Raw genomic sequence first — 19,806 nt, forward strand, 5'->3', positions numbered from 1 at the left:
TGTTCATGCCCAAGATGATCAAGTGACGGTCGTTAGTCTCTCCTTGGGTTAGGACCACTCCCCGGCGACTGAGGGATTTTCCACACAATGTCATCTGAAGCCACACCACCCCGGCAACAGGTACCGGCAGTTGGTTTGTGGCCACTAGTCGTATCATGGGCCCCCACTGGGGCCTTGCTGCTTCCGGGAAATGCTGCCGGAATTACGTTGCCGACATGGTCATCACCTGCGACCCCGTATGCACTAGGCACCGCACAGCACGACCCTCAACTTCGGCCCATACTAATGGGCACTTTGCGACCAGTTCTTCGGGACTTCCACCACCCCTTGTTGTGGCTTCCAGTTCCGAGCGGCGTCCCCCATGCCAGCTCTTTGGGACTTCCACCACCCCTTGTTGTGGCTTCCAGCTCCGAGCGGCGTCCCCCATGCCCGGAGCCCTCTAGTTTAATGTCCGCCGGGGTGGGTATCTCCCACGCCGCGGACACTCCCGTGCAAAGTGGCTCAGTTCTCCACACTCATAACACCGGGGCGGTGAGGCTCAGCTACCCCGGGTATTGCGAGGCCCCCAAGGCCTGGACTTGTAGCCAGGTCGGCCGGGCTCGGGCTCTGTTCTCTTCTTCACTTCGGCCAGTTCACCCCAGACACTCTCCAGTTCCTGTCTCATTTCCTCAATCCATTTAGGTTCTTCGACCACGCTTACGGAGGACTCCATGCTCCGGGCCTTCCCCACAGGAGCCGTCATGCCCTGCTCTTGCTCTCGCACCCGGGCCTGACTCCCCACTTCTGAGAAGGCTAAACGTGGGTTCACTCGGACCTGTTCCCGCATTGCCTGCTTGATTAGCGGGTCCCGGAGTCCAGTCACTAACAGGTCACGCAATGTAATGTCGATGGGCCCTACCCCCATTCTGTCCTTTCTATGGCGGTGTGTAGCTCCTGGTGGGCGTTCATATACTGGGTGATGGTCTCCCCCTGCATCCGAACAACCGGGTTCTCAACTCCCCCACGTCTGTTGGATTCCCGTGGGTCTCTTCCAGGATCTGTAAGATCCTGGCGAAGGTGCTGCGACGCCCCGGGGGTCTCAACATAACCGACTTCCGGGCCTCCCCATCCAGCGCCATAAGGGCCACCTCAGCCTCTAGATCGGGGGTCATAGGGTGCACACGGAAGAGGCCCCGCCTGCATTCGGTCCAGCTCCACAATAGGGTATCGGAGCCAGAAAACCGGGGCAAGTTACTTAGCATAGCCCCCAGGGAGATGCTGGAGCGGGGACCCCCATCATCCGCAGCACCCGCAGCCCTACTCTGATCAGGCGCACTGCTATCTGCGCTTGGAGACTGCATCCTGCCGACTACGCCAAATGTGGTACTCGCAGGTACGCAGGATGCAGTCTCGAATCACGAGACAACTACGGTGCTTTTCAAGAACACGCTTATGGAACTTGAGGGGACTTTCCTCAGGCACGGCCTGTTAACCGAATCAGGGGTAACACAGGTTGCCCACGCAGGGGCTCTACAAGCAAACACAGTAACGCAGCACACGTCTACTCCCGGCAACGGCCGGTCACTATAGGGCCGCGGTTTGGCCGACTACGGGTCCTTAAGTCTAGAGTCTACTTAGCCGTCCAGATGTCCCTCGCCGTTCGGGCTGGTGGTCTTTCGGCGAAATAGCTGCTGGGCCCAGTTACTGAGGTGTTGATGCGGTCTTCGCGCTCTCCGGCGCGCTGAGGACACTGGAGCCCCACAGGCCCCAGCGGAGTCCTTGGATGGATGGGCCGCAGCGCCCGGACCTGGGCAGGCAGCAGCGATGTATAGTGGCGAGCGACAGGCCACCTGCGCAGCTAACGGCTGTGATGGGGAGTCCACGATCAAGAGAGGCCTGGCTCCTGCTGCAGACCGGAGAGGGACAGTCGTCGCCGCCGACGGCGCGGTGCTGGCCGCGGCCACTGGTGAAAGCCGGGCGGCCGTGGGTGGCAGGGAACAGGCTGCGGTCACGAGCTCAGGGGAGGCGGCCGCGGGTGACCGCGGGTAGGCCGCAGCTGCGGGCAGAGAGGGGCAACAAGTCTTGGACGGCTCTCTGGATACCGTCCCTCTGGGGTCCTCAGTTGGCGTCCTCCCTGGCGCTTGTGAGTCACTCTAGCTGGCAGTCGCTCCCACGCTCTCCTGCTGTAACTGTCCCGGTCTGCTGACTCATCGTCTGGGGAATTCCCCGCCTCCTTTATACCGGTCCCTCCCCCAGCCCATCTGTCAGTCACAACGGTCCGTCCTCGAATCCTGTCCCCCGGGAACAGTTACCCCCGGAACCCAGATGACGCATCCTCTGGTTCCAGCCCGGACACTCGACAGGGGTCGTTCCTCCCACATAGGAGTGAAGAATCTTTTACGTGAGCACAACTACACAAACGAGGGTTTGCTGCTGTGCCAACACAGAGAGGAGTAGGGTGAACACGATAAGCTGCTGGACTGGGAGAAAGGTGCAGGCGGGGAAGTTAAGGAGGATTGAGAAAGATGGGGTGTGCTTGGTATGCAAGATCAGCCTAAAACAGCAGCCATGTCCAATTCCGTATCAGCTGACAAGCTCTCAATCACCCCAAATGTAGGTGGTAAACAAGTAGAGGTTCTTCGGCCAGAGACCTGTGCGACAATACTTGCCACGGTGGGGGAAGAGGAAGAATCAGAAGATGCTGATGTTGATGGGGTGGATGGTAATTGGCTAGACCCTAGTCTTCTGCATTTTAGCACAATGACATTGCCAGATTGACGCATGTTGATCGCGCATGTGTCAGGTCATGCATGTAGTACTGAAATGATTTCATTTTTTTTACTCTACTAAGTTGTTTTTAAAAAAGTTGACAAATAACATGATTTTTTAGATTTTTGCCAGTCTGAAAAAACGACCCAAACTAGGCAACTGCAGATCCGCGAACGCTGCTATCCACTGCCAGAGCCGGGCCCCAGAATGCATTGGCTGTCGTGGTGGCATAACTGTGTCTACATAACCTCTTTGTCTTCCTCCTCCTCCTCTGCTGAGCTACTCAGTTGCATTCCTCTGGGTTTACACAAAGTGTGATCTACTACCTCATTGTCATCCTCTCGGTTCTCCCACTCCTCACCCTGAGAGTCACACTCCTCCTCTTCCTGCCTTGACAGCACAGTCCACGGGCAACTCAAATATCTGAGTCTCGTCACAAATGGATCACCTTCACCTAACGGGGTTAATGTCTGTTAATGAGGGTTTAGTTTATGCTTGGACAAAACGTCGTCTGGCCATAGATCTAAGTCAGAAAAAATTTGGCCATCAGTGCAGATTATTTCCTCCTCTTGACTCTGAATATTTAGAGTAGACATCCTATGCCCATGGCATACAATGTGTGAAGAGATATGCAGACTCAGTCATCTGTGGTTCCCAACAGTCAGTTGGGCACTTGGAGAGTTGTGATGTGGGGAAAAGAAAGGTTAACTGGGGTGCCACCACTGAGGACTGTACTGTGTGTGATGTTAAGGTGGAGGAAGAAGAGCAGAGGCCACCTGATGCAGTGCTTGCCATCTACTGGAGCACATGTTCTTTCTGGACCTCATCTACAAAGAGTATCATTGTACAGCTGTGAAAGAAAGGTCCAGTAATAGAAGTTGTAAAATTGCTGCACAAATTCTGACTGCAGCAAAACAAACTGACTTCTCATCCCTCCTATCATACCTGTCTCACAACCCTAAACAGTTCCCCCTCTCTCTCATTTCAGCTGAATACTTTGCCTCACCACCTGTGAACTTGACACAATACCGTCCCACCTCATTCCAAACTTTACCACTGTCTTCATCACAAGCATAACCCACCTCTTCAACCTGTCACTAACATCTGGTGTCTTCCATCCTGATTGAAACATACCTCCATCACACCCATCCTCAAAAAGCCCACCCTTGACCCATCCTCTGTGTCTACCTATCGCCCCATATCATTTCTCCCCTATGCCTCTGAACTACTGGAACAATACATCCATTTTGAACTGTCCTCCCACCTCTCCTCTTGCTCCCTCTTTGATCACTTACAGTCTGACTTCAGATCCCACCATTCCAGTGAAATTGCTCTGATTAAAGTCACTAACAACCTACGAACCGCCAAATGAAAGTGATGTGAGTTTGGCCTCCTCCTTCTCCTGGACCTGGCATCTATCTTTGACGCAGTGGACCCTTCCCTCTTACTACAGACTTTCTGATCTGTTGACATTACAGACATGGCCCTTTTTGGATCTTCTTGTACCTAACAGACAGGACTCACACACCATTTCCTCATCTCGCCCCCTATGTGTCGGTGTCCTCCAAGGACAGTTATAGGCCGGGAGCTATGCTTAGAGGGGGCATGTGCACACTCCCTCCCCCTTAAAGGAACCATCTGCATCAACCTAAGGTATTCCTAACCTATAGCTGGGTGACGCCTTCAATTTAAGGCTTCTCCTCCATTGTGGAGGTGCCTGAGCTACGTTGTTAGTTTGCCTTGCATGCTTGCTAGTTGTCAGATTCCCCAGGTCTGCCTGTCTGTTTGTCTACCCTGTACCCATCTGCTCTTACCTGTCTGTGCCAGTTTGCTCATACCTGTCTCCACTCTTCTGTCTAACACCTGGTCCAGCCCACACCTGCCAGTGCTTATGTGTTCCTCAGCTGGTCCCACCTGCACTTGTGGTTCGAGAGTCCCTACAGTGCCTGCCTGCATTTTTCATCGCTCCTTTGGGCCTAAGCAGCTTAGGGATCAGCTGCCACATTCTGTAGGTCAGCCATGGAGTAGCACCTGTTGACACTTGTTTGTACCTCCTTAGTTCGTAATTTTTACCTGCTGCCATTTGTCCGAGTAGGGATTTGGTAGGCCACCTAGTTACGCCCATTCCTGGTTTTCAGATGGATACGAAACAGTGATTCCACCACCTTGCCCGTTACAGCCTCCATCTGCTGGGTTGGCTGCAGTGGAAGAGGTGTCGGTCCTCATTATACTAATTATACTTTATTGCAATTGATGCTACTTTGTTTTTGTATGCCAATAATTTTTGTAAATGTGTAGACTCCTGGTTGGGTGTCCATCTGCTGGAAACGCGCATTAAAAAAATTCTAATTTTTTTCTGTTGCTGAATGTGTTCTTGCATAATTGCAGTCTCTGATATCTTTAGTGGGGCTTATGTGTCTGCTGTTGCTGCTGGAGATCTTCACAATAAATGTGAACAGTCCTGCTTGCTTGTCCATCTGCTGGATTGGGTGTAGTGGAAGACCTGTCGGTCCCTATTATACTATTTCTACTGTGGTTAAATTGATGCCACTTCTGTGGTATAAGGCCCACATTTGTTTAAATGTGAACACTCCTGGTTGGGTGTCCATCTGCTGGATTGGGTGTAGTGAAAGACCTGTCAGTCCCTATTATACCATTTCTACTGTGGTAAAATTGATGCCACTTTGGTGGTGTCTGCCAATTTTTTTTTTAAATGTGAACACTCCAGGATGGGTCTCCTTCATGCATGTTGCTTGTAGCAGTAGGTCACTGACACCAGCAGGCCTCCACTTCCTTGGACTCAACTACCCGTGTTACTATCATTAAAATTTTCTGACAATGGGTGTCTACCAAATTGATATTTGCGACACCTGAGTGTGGCTCAGCTTGAAAGCAGGTAGTGGTGTTGCATGTGGCATCAAGGCTCCCAGCAATGGGGGCCAACACCGATCCCTCACCCACTTTGTTTTACTGTGACGTTCAATTGAAAGCTATACATGCAGTCCCAGTCCCCGATACCTCATGCCTGGCTGATTGCTGCAGTGCCATGCTAAAATCTGTACTGTGGGTGAATTGAGGCCACTTTCCTGGTGTCTGTCCCTCATTTGATGTGTTTTGGCAGCATTTGGAGCCATTATAAGGTGTTTTGCATGTGTTTGCTTTTGCCTCCCATTGATGTGAATGGCGTTCAGTTATGTTCGGCGAATATTCGATGAATTAATCTGCAAATATTGCAAATTCAGTGAACGTAATCCGAACCAAACATTGAAATATTCGCTCATCTCAAGTCATGAGTGGCTTGACACAAGGAATGCGATGTATCCCATGTCCTGAATACGTCTGTGTGTGGTGGCTCTTGAAGCAATGACTTCAGCAGCAGTCCACGCCTTGTGAATCTCCCCAAAATTTTTGAATGGCCTTTTCTTAACAATCCTTTCAAGGCTTCGGTTATCCCGGTTGCTTGTACATCTCTTTCTACCACACTTTCTCCTTCCAGTTAACTTTCCATTATTATGCTTGGATACAGCACTCTGTGAACATCCAGCTTCTTTAGCAATGACCTTTTGTGGCTTACCCTCCTTGTGGACTTCTGTCAAGTCAGCAGTCTTCCCCATGAATGTGGAGCCTACTGAAACAGACAAAGGGACCTTTTTAAATGCTTTGGAAGCCTTTGCAGGTGTTTTGTTAATTATTCTAATTTACTGAGATAATGACTTCTTTTCATTGCCTGTAAGCCATAATCATCAACATTAACAGAAATAACCACTTGAAATAGATCACTCTGTTTGTAATAACTTTATATATGAGTTTCACTTTTTGTATTGAAGAACTGTAATAAATTAACTTTTTGATGATATTCTAATTTTGTGAGAACCACCTGTATATATTTTAAGTAATTTTCCTATCTACATTAGTTTGCAGGGCAATTGTCCTGCTCTTACCCACATTTTGCTTCTTTTTGCAGCCCCCTAGCCCTTACCATGACCATTTTACAGCAATTTAAAAGGACCGAAGTTCAGGTCGCCATTTACTTCAATTGGGTTCGAGTTCAAGTTTGGGATCAAGTTTGGTTGCCTAACCAAACCTTAAATTAAAATTCAGCCCATCTCAACAAACCCGAACATCCACGGGTCCACTCATCCCTATCTATGACCTCTGCCGCCAGTGTGGTCAGCTGGGAATTTCAGTACTAATTGTTCAGCAAGGGCCTTTTGGAATTTTACCATTTAACTAGCCACCTCCACCGCAGGAAGGAAAGATAGGAAGTTCTTCTTGTAGTGTGGGTCAAGAAGGGTTAACAACCAGTAATAATTGTTTTAAAAAATTCATGTTTTGGCCACTAGGGGGAGACAAAGAACAGCAGAAAAAGGAGACGGTGCAGTACTAAGATTTGGCCACAAGATGGAGGCAGAGAGCAGTGAGTAAAGGGCTTAACAGCAGCTTAAGGCTAGGAAATCGTATAGTCATGGTGGGCGGAGTTACAGGGACTTGAGAGGGGAATTCCCAGGGAGGGGAATAAAAAGGGAGAGAGGGTTCCAGAAGGAAGCCAGTCCAGAAGGAGGAGTTCAGCAGAGGAGGAGACTGAAGGAGGAAGAGACTGAGAAAGGAAGAACTCCGGGAGGGACTGGAAGGAGAAACAGTCAGGGGGGTGGCCCTGACAGGAGAGCCGCAGGACAGAGGAAGCCCGGGGGTACCAGACGGATGGACTCGGACAAGCAAAGCGCTGTGGTGGTAGGCCTAGGGCAGCTACAGCGATAGAACCACGAGGGACGTCAATTTAGGAAAGAGAAGATGAAAGCTACCCGGGCCTGTGTGTACGGATGCTGTCACACTGCTGTGGTCATCGGGAGGACGGCCAATAAAGAGGACCTGTTGAACATGCATCGGTTTCTGTCTCCATTCTGTTCGCGGCAAAAAAGGGACCACCCCCCAGCCGGCACATGTACCTACACCAGCAGTGGTTGATTCAGCTAAGCATTTTATTAATTTCCATTCTCGCAATATTGCTTCTTTGCAGGTGACAAGTATTGAAAAAATCAAGAAATCTTCTAGGGGTGGTGACATCAGAAGAACACTGCTCACCCGGGAGGCTTTCTGGATTTTTAACCTGGGAACAAGATTTCCTGACGGATTAAACAAAAAGAACGAAATCATGTTTCATTACTAATATTTCAGAGCTTTCTTGGTGTTTATAATGTTTTTACTTCTGTATGTATATATTTGCATGGTTTTTTCATGAATCTTGATAATTATATGTAATACCGCTAATAGATATATGCGCTGGTGAGGTGAGCCTTTATGGTCACATGATTCATGATTTTATATATGCAGTTGTATTGTTTTTGATAAAATTGTGAATTTTTTCTATCATAGATGGTTTTTACATTTGTGGTCCTTCTTTTGTATATTTTATATGTAATATTGAGGTATCCTTCACAAATTCGCAGTTTGTTCTTATTGTATTATTGGAACAGGACCTTCCAATCATGTGACTTGTATCAGTCTCAGGATTGATCTTTGCTCCTTTTTAACCTGTGTGTGATTTTGATATGGCAGCTTTGATAAAGATCGCATGTAGCGATCGAAACGCATCACTGATGTCGCTCCTGTGTGAGCTGATGCAGTCCTGGAGTTGATCTGTATATTGTCTTCATTGGAATAAATCCTTAAATCGATTCTCGTGTGGAGCTGGATAATTTTCTCCTTTCTTCGTTGAATCAACCATTGCAGGATGGTGATCCGTGCTCCATTGGAAGTCGGTGAGCTGGCTTATATTGTTTGAATGTACCTACACCAGCAGTACATTTCTCTGTCTTTCCCTGCTTCTTCCTCCACGTCACAGAATAGGCCACAAAGATATAATGGGACGAGGTGCCCGGTGAAAATGCCACTGCGATATTTCCACCTTCAGCCTGCTTCGTCTCAGATTCAGAAATACTGCCTACAGGGTCATCCACCACCTCAACGGTTACCCTGCCTGTGCACTTTTACAGGGGACCACTCTATCTTCTTCTGTAACTCGCTTCACTTTCTACTCCACTGTTGTGCATACTGTGCTCTTTACTCTTCACTTCCTTTCTTACTCTTCTACGTTAAAACCAAGCACACCATTGTTTTTCTTGTGAAGTTCTCAATAAGTTTGATGTGTCACATGACCCTCTTCTTCCCATTGGAAAAAATAAAGTTGGATCCAAAATGGCTGACATGGTCACCACCCATCTTGAAAGGTTCCCCCCTCCCATATGCTAATGTGCCACAAACAGCAAGTTGATATCACCAACCATTCCCATTTTACTTAGGTGTATCCATATAAATGGCCCACCCACCCTGTACAACACTTAAGGGGGTTTTACACTAAGCGATATCGCTAGCAATATCGCTAAAACGTCACTGGTTTTGTGACGTTATAGCGATATTGCTAGCGATATCGCTATGTGTGATACTTACCAGCGACCGGCTCCCCCGCTGTCCATCGCTGATCGCGCGAGAATGTCCGGCTCCATTTCTCGTCGTCTGCTTCCTGCTGGGACTTCCTGCTGTGACGACGAGCGACGCGTGGAGGCGGGCGGGAGGACGCAGGATCGCTGTGTGTGAATGGTATCGTGCGCTGCGTCGCTGCTGCATCGCTGTGAGATCTTTCTGTATGAAAGCTCACTAGCGATCATTTAGCGATGCACCAGCGATCCTGACCGGGTCGGATCGCTGGTCGGATCGCTGGTGCATCGCTAAATGTAAAAGGGCCTTTAGCTTGTGCACACCATTGCTTATCTCCACAACACAGATAGCACAGCAACAGGACTCCAGATTTGGCAAACACCAGAGAGCTGCTTCTGAAAAGGCTGGTCTCCAAAGAGGAAATGTATCACCAACAGTCAGCTGATGCAACAGATAACCTTTTAAAGGATGTGGGAGTGGTTACCAACAACATCATATCATCTGACCCAGCAGCACTGCAGTAACACCAGCTTGCCAGTGGGGAAAAACTGCATTTAACCCCCTCTGGCCTGAAAGGAAAAAAGAAGTTTTAATATGAGAAGAACCAGAGCTGCCACAAATCCAAAAATGGATTGTGACAAGCATCCTGGAAAGGGTATTGGCAAGTACTTACCACAGTGGAAGATGCAGTGGTGTCACCCACAGACATTGATTGTTTATCCCAGCGTTCGGCCCACATAGTCGATTGACATGTGCCTGAGCATGCTGGTGGTAGTCAGGCTGGTAGTGGTCTGGCCCTTGCTCATTATGGTATGGTAAAGGTTGAAAATAGCAGTTCTTTTATCGTCCGCACTTTCTTTGATAATGGTCCGGACACCTAAACTTGGCTTGGGAACTTGCTGTGTAGGTTCTCTGAGGAACAGTTGCCCACCTTCTCCCTTTGGCCACCTCCTGCCTGCGCCTGCTTGTTTGGGTGATGAAATCCCTCCCCCTCTGCGCTGTTATACTCACTCTGGATTGAATCTTCTCAGGTTGGGTCAGTGACTTCATCATCCACCACCTCGTCTTCCACTTCCGCACTCCGCTCCTCCTAATTTTTTTGGCAACTGTGCCTCATCGTCATCTGCCTATTGACAAACTAATTGCCATTCTGCTCCGTCATCTTCTTGTGATTGTGGCTGCTCAAATATTTGGCCATCACTACACACGATCTCCAAATGTCCCTGTTGAAACTTGCGAAAGGCCCTATGCAAAGTGGGACAGGAAGATAGGTTTCGGTGATTAACTCATTTGTTGTGCTCCCACCTGCAAACTATATGGTGCTATTCTTGAAAAAAAAAATATAGCACTGAAATTGATAGCATGAGGGTCACCTGCTGGCCCTCCAAAATGTATGACTGACGTCCACCTGATCGCCCTCAGAAATTTAAGTCTGATGATGATGACCATACAAAATGTATGGCTGAGGGCTGCCTGATGGCCTTCCAAAAGTTTGTAGTGAGGGCCATATAACCCTGTCGATATGGTGTAGGAGAAGGACAAGAAAATTACTAAACCATGAACCGAATACCCTTTTTGGGGTGGGAAGGGGTGCATGGGAATACAACTAAAAAAAATTGATTTGCCTTTATATTATGCTGTTGCCATTGGGTGGGGTTGATAAGTCTTGGTCAATTCAGGCCTTGTTCATGTTGAGGAAAGTCATAGTGTCAGCATTTTCAGGTGACAGGCGGATGTGCCTATTAGGTATTATGCCTCCATCGCCGCTACAAACTCACGGAATCAACTTAAGCAGGAAGGGAGCAGTGACTGCGGTCTGCGAGCCTCAGATTTGCCTCAACTCAGTGTAAAAAAAAACAAAAACAAAGATGCAGTCATACAATGTGAGAAAGGCCCAAATGCACCATTTGTGTGAATAAATGGACAAAGGACTTGTGTTTTTTTCACAGGATGGTTTGGAGAAGTTTCCCTCACATGCTTCATGAATTTTCATTGACAACGGTCTCCAAGGACATAAAAAAAATCTTTGAAACCCCTGCTTCTCTTTGAAGCCTCATGGCTACCTGATACCTTGAGCTGGCACAAGAGAAACTGCTGTCCACCTTAGCTGGAGCAGAATCAGATGCCTGAAAGTGATTGTTGTGCCAGTTGTACCCAAAGTAGTGGCCTTGAATCCGAGACTCCTTGATGTTGGCCACAGAAGTCCCACTCCTTCTAAATGTAAATGTTTTCTGATGCCCTACTCTACAAGTGTTCCAGGGTGTATTGGAGTTCCTTCTAATCTTGGAAATCCCTTGCACATATTGCATTATCTTTACAAGTCTAGGAATCCCACTGCTTGCAGATGGGGAAAAAATGTTTTCTGAAGCCATCTTCTACGTGTATTTCAGGATATATTGCAATCACTTCTATCAATTTTTGATAGGTCTTGCAATTAGTGCATAGGCTTAACCAGTCTAGGAGTCCCACTCCTTACAAATGGGGAAAAAATAAGAAATCTCATTCACACGATTCCTTATTGCGTCTTTATTTTCCTCACTGAAATGGTAAAATGCTATGTGTGAACATAGCCTGAGGGGTAGAGAAGGCATTTTTCTATTTCTCTCTTTTTTATTTGGCTTATGTACAAGTCATTATGCAAGAAAAATGTTTCCTGTTTTATGTGTAAAATGCATTTTGTCTTCGGTTTGGTATGTTTTATTGTCAGTCCATAAAAGTTACGCAATGCTCAGAAAACATTTTTCCAGCAGCGATCTGGGAGTCAGAGATGCGTTCAGGCATCTTCACCTTGCTGTTTTCTTTTCTTTTCAATGCTGTTTCTATCCATTTGTGCATTTTCCTACCCCCTAACATCCTGGGAGGGTCTGCTATAAAAACGTTCAAGTTTCCCTTTGACTTCCATTATGCTCGTTACTTGAGTCGAGCACCTGAGCACTACAACCTGCTCATTTCAAGTAACGAGCATCTGAGTATTTTAGTGCTCGTTTATCACTACTATCCACACATCCCACCATGTACTTATAGCCAGGGGAAAGTGCAAGGAAAGAAAAGTCCTTCTATAGTGACTATATGTTAAGAGTCTGGGTTGTCTGGTATGATTTTTAATGGATTCTTCCCATAGTTGATAAGCTTAATTCAAGCGCCATATAACACGGATGACGATCGCAATGCTTGCATTGACCAGTGGATCTCCTGACCTGAGTGTGACAGCTTTACGTGTTTTTATTCAGCTCTCATGCCCAGCTCAGGAGATCCGTGTACCTGACTATGCCCCAACAAGTAGTCATCCATGTGGTTCATTCTTTTTTTTTTTTTAATTTATGACTCTTTTTAACCATGAAATTACTGCTACAAAAGCTCTCCTACTAATAAGCAAGAAGTCATCTTCACTTCCCTATAAGAAAACCGTATACCATCCAAAATTAAGTTGACACTCAAAATTGTGTGTCAGGAACATAGCGGCTGCTAAACTAAGCACTTTATGCATTTAACCCCTGCATGCTTAAGTTCTCCAGGGCTTACTCATGTCCTGTCATAAATACAGTTAACCTTTTTCATTGTCTGTGGGATTATATAATTTGATTTAATGAATAAACTGGTCATGTTTTCCTACGTAGAAGTAAAAATAAATTGTTGTCTGTTTCACTGCAAATCAACTTTTTAATGAAAATGTCACCACTCAAAATGCTTGATTAATGAAGAAACAGAAATGATTTGCAAGTAAAGCATTTCAGTGTAGCTTCCCCATTTGCCTGTGGAAGTGTGCACAGCATAGACTGTCCTTCTCAAAGACCCTCCTTTTCTTTTACTCCAGCCTCTTCCATAGCAAGCACAATAAGAAATTTCCTTTCTAACTTGCTTTCCTCTGTCCGTTTCCTGCAGGTTTCCTTGCGGCTGAAGCAAAAGAGGAAATCTAGAGGTAAGGCTCAAGCTGTGATATTTCCTTACATGTATAGATTTTGAAGGTGACCATTGCCATTTAGGTAGTGCGTAATTCAGCAATGGAGTTTAGTACAGATCTGTATAATCTTTAAAGAAAACCAAAACTAATTGCTGGTTTCGGTAGCCCTGTACTGTTAGCATTGCCCATGTATAGTAAGTGTATGATTTTTGTGTTGTGTTTGTACAACTAACTACATAGAGATTTAATAAGTCACGACCTATTAACAGAGCAACCTGCTCATAAATAAACAGCTTGTGAGTTACACAGTCATATCAACACTAATATATTTATACTTTTAGTACTAAGTTGTCTAAATACAAACAGGCTTGATTATGTTATACCATTTTAATTACGAATATTGTTAATATGTGTTCTTACTTGACATGGATTATTTTTCGTATACCTTTGCATTCCTAAAATATTTTTTCTATGTTTATTGAACAGTCAGTATATTCAAAATGAGTCGAAGAAGAATCTCATGCAAAGAGTTAGGAGATGCTGATTGTCAGGGATGGTTGTATAAAAAAAAAGAAAAATCATTTCTCGGCAACAAGTGGAAAAAGATTTGGGCCGTTTTGAAGGGGTCATGTTTGTACTGGTATACTGGACACATGGTAAGGGAACAATTGCTATTCTATTTTATTTTCATTTTTTATGATTTAGGTTTATTTAGAAAGTGAATATATTAATATATATCAAATAAATAAAAGTGTAGAGTTATCTAAAATGTGCTCAGCTTACTATACTTCTTACAAAAATGAGAGTCCTCAGTGGTTGATACATTTAATGGCTAACTGACGAGATGGTAACACATTGCTCAGGTCTCTTCATCAGGCATTGACTAATGCAACATCTGAAGAATCACATATTTATGCACAACACAGCACAGAAAAAATGCAAAAAAAATGTCACTGTCCATTTGTGCACGTTTCTTCAGAAGTGGTTTTAGTTCCATAAAGAAGCGGTACATTCTGGTATTCTCCATTTTGATACAGGAAATATGTATATCTTTGTACCATGTTAGCCAGTAGATAGAAACGTGCACAAATGGACAGCGACATTTTTTTCGCATTTTTTCTGTGCTGTGTTGTGCTTAAATATGTGATTCTTCAGATTTTGCATTAGTCTTTGCCTGATGAAGAGACCTGAGTAGTCTCGAAAGCTTGCAATGTGTTACTATCTTTTCAGTTAGCCATTGCAAGGTATCAACCACTGAGGACTCTCAATTCTAAATATTTTTCTATCTACTGGCTAACATGGTACAAAGATATACATCTTTCCTGTATACTTCTTACATTCATTCCACACCGATTTTACGATTTTATCATTGTTACTAACATTTAGAATACATGACCCTGTAGTCTAAAGTGTATAGAATATACAGTTGTGTGAAAGTGTTTGCCCCCTTCCTGATTTCCTATTATTTTGCATGTTTGTCACACTTAATTGATTCAAATCACCAAATTTAAATATTAGACAAAGGTAACACGAGTAAGCACAAAATTTGTCCTGGGTTCACCATGACAGAAAGGAGCCAGAAGACCACTTTGTCTGATTTCTTCTACTCCTGCAATGATTAGAAGCACTTCACCTTCATATTAAACAATGTAAATTTGTTTTGGCAGTGCAGGGGTTAACCTACTCAGTTGAGAGCTCCTGGAGCAGTAAAATGACATGCCCCCCAGGGCTGTGGGGGGAATCGGAACTGGGTTGGACAGTTCTTTGGGGAAGTCACGGGGCCATGACCCGACTCTTTGGCCCTGGATGTGTCGTAAAATGGTGAATATCTGAAGGGGTTTAATGTGATGCCACCTGTGGTGTTCGGCAACAGATGGCCGACACTGCTAAAGGAGACAACTGGGGCTGATGGTGACACAGCAGGGATGTTTCTACTCTTCACAGGTAGAGCTGTGCTCCAGGGCTACCGGTTCCGTTTATGTCAGGCTTTGTGTACCTTGTGGTGCAGGACTCAGGGCACAAGAGATTACTGGAGGACACAAGGGCTGTAGTTTTCTTTTTCTTTACTTGATGGTTGATAGCATAGACCGGGGCACTAGTAACAGATCGTGATGGAAAGCCGGGCAGCCTGGAAGCAATTTTGGATACACCTGGCCAGGTAGGTATGGAGCCCCTTCCTTCTGTGCTGTCTTCCCTTTTTCCTTGCTGCTTAACAGCTCACCCTCCTGCTGCTAACTGACTGTTTTAAAAACAAACCATTGCCCGAATGGCAGGCAGCTCGAGCCTATCACAGGTGCCACTCCTTTGTGTCGGCGCCAGGCTCTGGTAAGCTGCTGTGCCGCTGGGTATTAGATCGGGCCAGGAGACCTGCAGTCCCCTGCCCTCCGGATTTAGCTGCTGGGACTTCAGTACACACTCAACCACGGACTCCGGTATCTGGTTCCTAGCGCTCAGCTTTGGGGCGAGTTTAATCACAGCTCCACTCCCCAGGTTCTGCTCGATTTCTCTCCTACTGACACCTGGTAAGAGGACCCCTCCTTGCTTCCCGGCATGACATTACTCCCTGGGAGGGAGGCAATGCCACTGTAGCAACCGGACTCCTGGGGTGCCACAAATGTATTAGATCAATGTGTTATCAGTGTTTGATCCTTGTGTCTGCTTTTACCAGCAATGTTTCATGAGTGTTTTTCACATATTGTTCAATAAATAAATTACAAAACTTCTCCTATGCATTGCAAAGTTAAAAATAGACAGCACACTGATGTCAAGCATATGCTTTAGGTTTTTTTTACAGACTCATAGATTTATATTGGCCCTTTTCATCCATGATACCATAAAATAACGGACATGACTTTAAGTTTTGCATGGGCACACGGTCCGTCAAAAAACAAGGACTTTTGGAAGTGCATTGAGCAGCAAGGTGGTGTGCTGGTGAAAGGGGGGAAAAAAAAGAAAAAAAATCTTTTAAATCTTCTGCCTGAGCGAGTGTGAATGAGCTGAGTGTGACCTGAGCATAAGTGCGAACTGTGGTAAGTGTGTGACTTGAGATTCAGTGAAGAGGTGTTTGGAAAACCTATAACAAATACCTGTGTGAGTTGCTGAATTGTAGGTTGCTGAGTGCTTTCTACCTGTCCAATTTTTGGGGGCTTGGGGGCTTGTTTAACCTATTTTTTTTTTCTCTCTAATCTTTAATCTCTTATTTTACTATCTGTGTTTTTAAGGGTTAACTATATTGCATTTAAATCTTGAGGTGTAACTAGATTCACAAGGGGTTAATTAAGGGTGGGAGTTCATACAGTAATTAAGGGTTTATAAGGGGCAGCTGGTTGGGGCTCAACTCCTTTTGGAAGTGCATTGAGCAGCAAGGTGGTGTGCTGGTAAAAGGGGAAAAAAAAAATCTTTTAAATCTTCTGCCTGAGCGAGTGTGAATGAGCTGAGTGTGACCTGAGCATAAGTGCGAACTGTGGTAAGGTTGTGACTTGAGATTCAGTGACTTTGGATTCAGGGAGTTTCCAAGGGAGGTATTACTGAATTGCTGTCATATTTTATTAATACTTTTTATTTATTTTTGCTTATCTTATTGTCTTTTGCAATCCCCATTAGGATGTGCTCCACTATTGCCAATGCCATCCAGTGCACGTCTTGCCGCATGTATGAAATCCTTGAACAGCCGGTCGAGGGTGCATACTGCTGTGCGAGATGTGAGCATGTTGTGCATTTGGAAGCCCAGATACTGGATCTAAATGTGCAGCTGGCAACACTGAGATCCATAGACAATATGGAAAGGAGTCTTCTGCTCACTGAGCAGACACTCAATGGGATAGATGAGGGGGGAAGCTAGGTTGGAGCTGCAGGACAATGAAGCAGCTAGCTGGGTGACAGTTAGAAGGTGGGGTAGAGGGAAGAGCACCAGGGAGGCTAGTCCTGATCTGGCACACCCCAATAAGTTTGCTAAGTTGGCAGATGAGGGGAGTGTTAGTGCAGGAGTAGCACTGCTGCAGCAAGGCATGTCCTCTGAAAGCCAGAGGAGTGTCTGCTCCAGCAAGGGGGGAAATAGGAGAGCAGGGCAGGCCAGACAGGTTCTGGCAGTGGGAGACTCAATTATTAGGGGAACAGATAGGGCAATCTGTCACAAAGACAGGGATCGTCGAACGGTGTGCTGCCTACCTGGCGCTCGAGTCCGACACATCGCTGATCGGGTTGACAGATTACTGGGAGGGGCTGGTGAGGATCCAGCGGTCATGGTGCACATTGGCACAAATGACAAAGTTAGAGGTAGGTGGAAGGTCCTTAAAGATGATTTCAGGGAATTAGGCTGTAAGCTTAAAGCAAGGACCTCCAAGGTGGTATTTTCGGAAATACTTCCTGTACCACGTGCCACGCCAGAGAGGCAACGGGAGATTAGATTAGGGAGGTTAATAAGTGGCTCAGGAATTGGTGTAGGAAGGAGGGGTTTGGGTTCCTGCAGAACTGGGCCGACTTCTCAGTTGGCTACAGGCTTTACGCTAGGGATGGGCTGCACCTCAATGGGGAGGGTGCAGCTGTGCTGGGGGAGAAAATGGCTAGAAGGTTGGAGGAGTGTTTAAACTAGGGACGGGGGGGTATTCCTTTTATAGGAGGGGAAGACAGTGCAGCTAGAGACCTGGGCACAAATTATGAAATTGGGGGTGGGGGTGGCATGGGGGGTGGGGTTAGAACAGTTAATAATTTAAGAAAGAATAGAGGTACAGAGAGATACATAAAGTGCATGTATACTAATGCCAGAAGCCTCGCAACAAGATGGAGGAATTGGAGTTAATGTTGTTTGAGCATAATTATGACATGGTGGGGATATCTGAGACATGGCTGGACGAGAGCCATGACTGGGCGGTTAATTTACAGGGTTATAGTCTGTTCAGAAATGACCGTACTAATAAACGAGGGGGAGGCATGTGTTTATATGTAAAATCATCCTTAAAACCCATCCTTTGTGATAATATATATGAATCTAATGAAAATGTAGAGTCCCTGTGGGTAGAGATAAGGGGAGGGGGGAAAAATAATAAATTACTGATAGGGGTTTGTTATAAGTCTCCAAAAATAATGGAAGCAACAGAGAATATCCTCATAAAGCAAATAGATGAAGCAGCGACTCAAGGAGAAGTCATTATTATGGGGGACTTCAACTACCCTGAAATACATTGGGGAACCGAAACCTGCAGTTCCAGCAAAGGTAATAGGTTTTTGACAACTATGAGAGACAATTACCTTTCACAACTGGTTCAGGAGCCAACAGGGGGGGGGGCACTGCTAGACCTAATATTAACCAACAGGCCAGACCGCATATCAAATGTAAGGGTTGGGGGTCACTTGGGTAATAGTGATCACAAATTAATAAGTTTTCATGTATCCTTTAATAAGATGTGTAGTAGAGGGGTTACAAGGACACTAAACTTCAGGAAAGCAAATTTCCAACGGATGAGAGATGATCTTGGTGCAATTAACTGGGATGATATCCTTAGACATAAAAATACACAAAGAAAATGGGAGACGTTTATTAGCATTCTGAATAGGACCTGTGCACAATATATATATGCTATATATACCATATGGGAATAAACATGCGAGAAATAGGAGGAAACCACTATGGCTAAATAGAGCTGTAAGGGGAGCAATAAGAGATAAAAATAAAGCATTTAGAGAATTAAAGCAAGTAGGTAGTGATGAGGCATTAACTAAATACAGAAGATTAAATAAATTCTGTAAAAAGCAAATCAAAACATCAAAGATTGAGACAGAGAGACTCATTGCCAGAGAAAGTAAAAATAATCCCAAAATATTCTTTAACTACAGTTGTATCCAAAAGTATTGACACCCCTGCAATTCTGTCAGATAATACTCAGTTTCTTCCTGAAAATGATTGCAAACACAAATTCTTTGGTATTATTATCTTCATTTAATTTGTCTTAAATGAAAAAACACAAAAGAGAATGAAGCAAAAAGCAAAACATTGATCATTTCACACAAAGCTCCAAAAATGGGCCAGACAAAAGTATTGGCACCCTCAGCCTAATACTTGGTTGCACAACCTTTAGCCAAAATAGCTGCGAACAACCGCTTCCGGTAACCATCAATGAGTTTCTTACAATGCTCTGCTGGAATTTTAGACCATTCTTCTTTGGCAAACTACTCCAGGTCCCTGATATTTGAAGGGTGCCTTCTCCAAACTGCCATTTTTAGATCTCTCCAGAGGTGTTCTATGGGATTCAGGTCTGGACTCATTGCTGGCCACCTTAGAAGTCTCCAGTGCTTTCTCTCAAACCATTTTCTAGTGCTTTTTGAAGTGTGTTTTGGGTCATTGTCCTGCTGGATGACCCATGACCTCTGAGGGAGACCCAGCTTTCTCACACTGGGCCCTACATTATGCTCTAAAATTTGTTGGTAGTCTTCTGACTTCATAATGCCATGCACACGGTCAAGCAGTCTTGTGCCAGAGGCAGCAAAGCAACCCCAAAACATCAGGGAACCTCCGCCATGTTTGACTGTATCGACCGTGTCCTTTTCTTTGAATGCCTCTTTTTTCTCCTGTAAACTCTATGTTGATGCCTTTGCCCAAAAAGCTCTACTTTTGTCTCATCTGACCAGAGAACATTCTTCCAAAACGTTTTAGGCTATTTCAGGTAAGTTTTGGCAAACTCCAGCCTGGCTTTTTTATGTCTCAGGGTAAGAAGTGGGGTCTTCCT

General features: G+C 45.5%; 1 protein-coding gene across 3 annotated transcripts in view; it reads left to right on the forward strand.

Moving 5' to 3' along the window:
* Window positions 1-19,806, forward strand: part of IPCEF1 (interaction protein for cytohesin exchange factors 1) — a 575,254-nt gene that overhangs the window by 112,504 nt on the left and 442,944 nt on the right. For all 3 annotated transcript variants that reach the window (XM_073585732.1, XM_073585734.1, XM_073585733.1), the window contains 2 exons: window positions 13,066-13,102; window positions 13,571-13,740. In XM_073585732.1, the coding sequence (XP_073441833.1) occupies window positions 13,066-13,102; window positions 13,571-13,740 (207 nt within the window). The remainder of the gene's footprint in view (window positions 1-13,065; window positions 13,103-13,570; window positions 13,741-19,806) is intronic.

The sequence above is a fragment of the Dendrobates tinctorius genome, unplaced genomic scaffold, assembly GCF_039654945.1.
Source record: "Dendrobates tinctorius isolate UK_male_01 unplaced genomic scaffold, ASM3965494v1 ptg000087l, whole genome shotgun sequence".
In the NCBI taxonomy this organism is placed as follows: domain Eukaryota; kingdom Metazoa; phylum Chordata; class Amphibia; order Anura; family Dendrobatidae; genus Dendrobates; species Dendrobates tinctorius.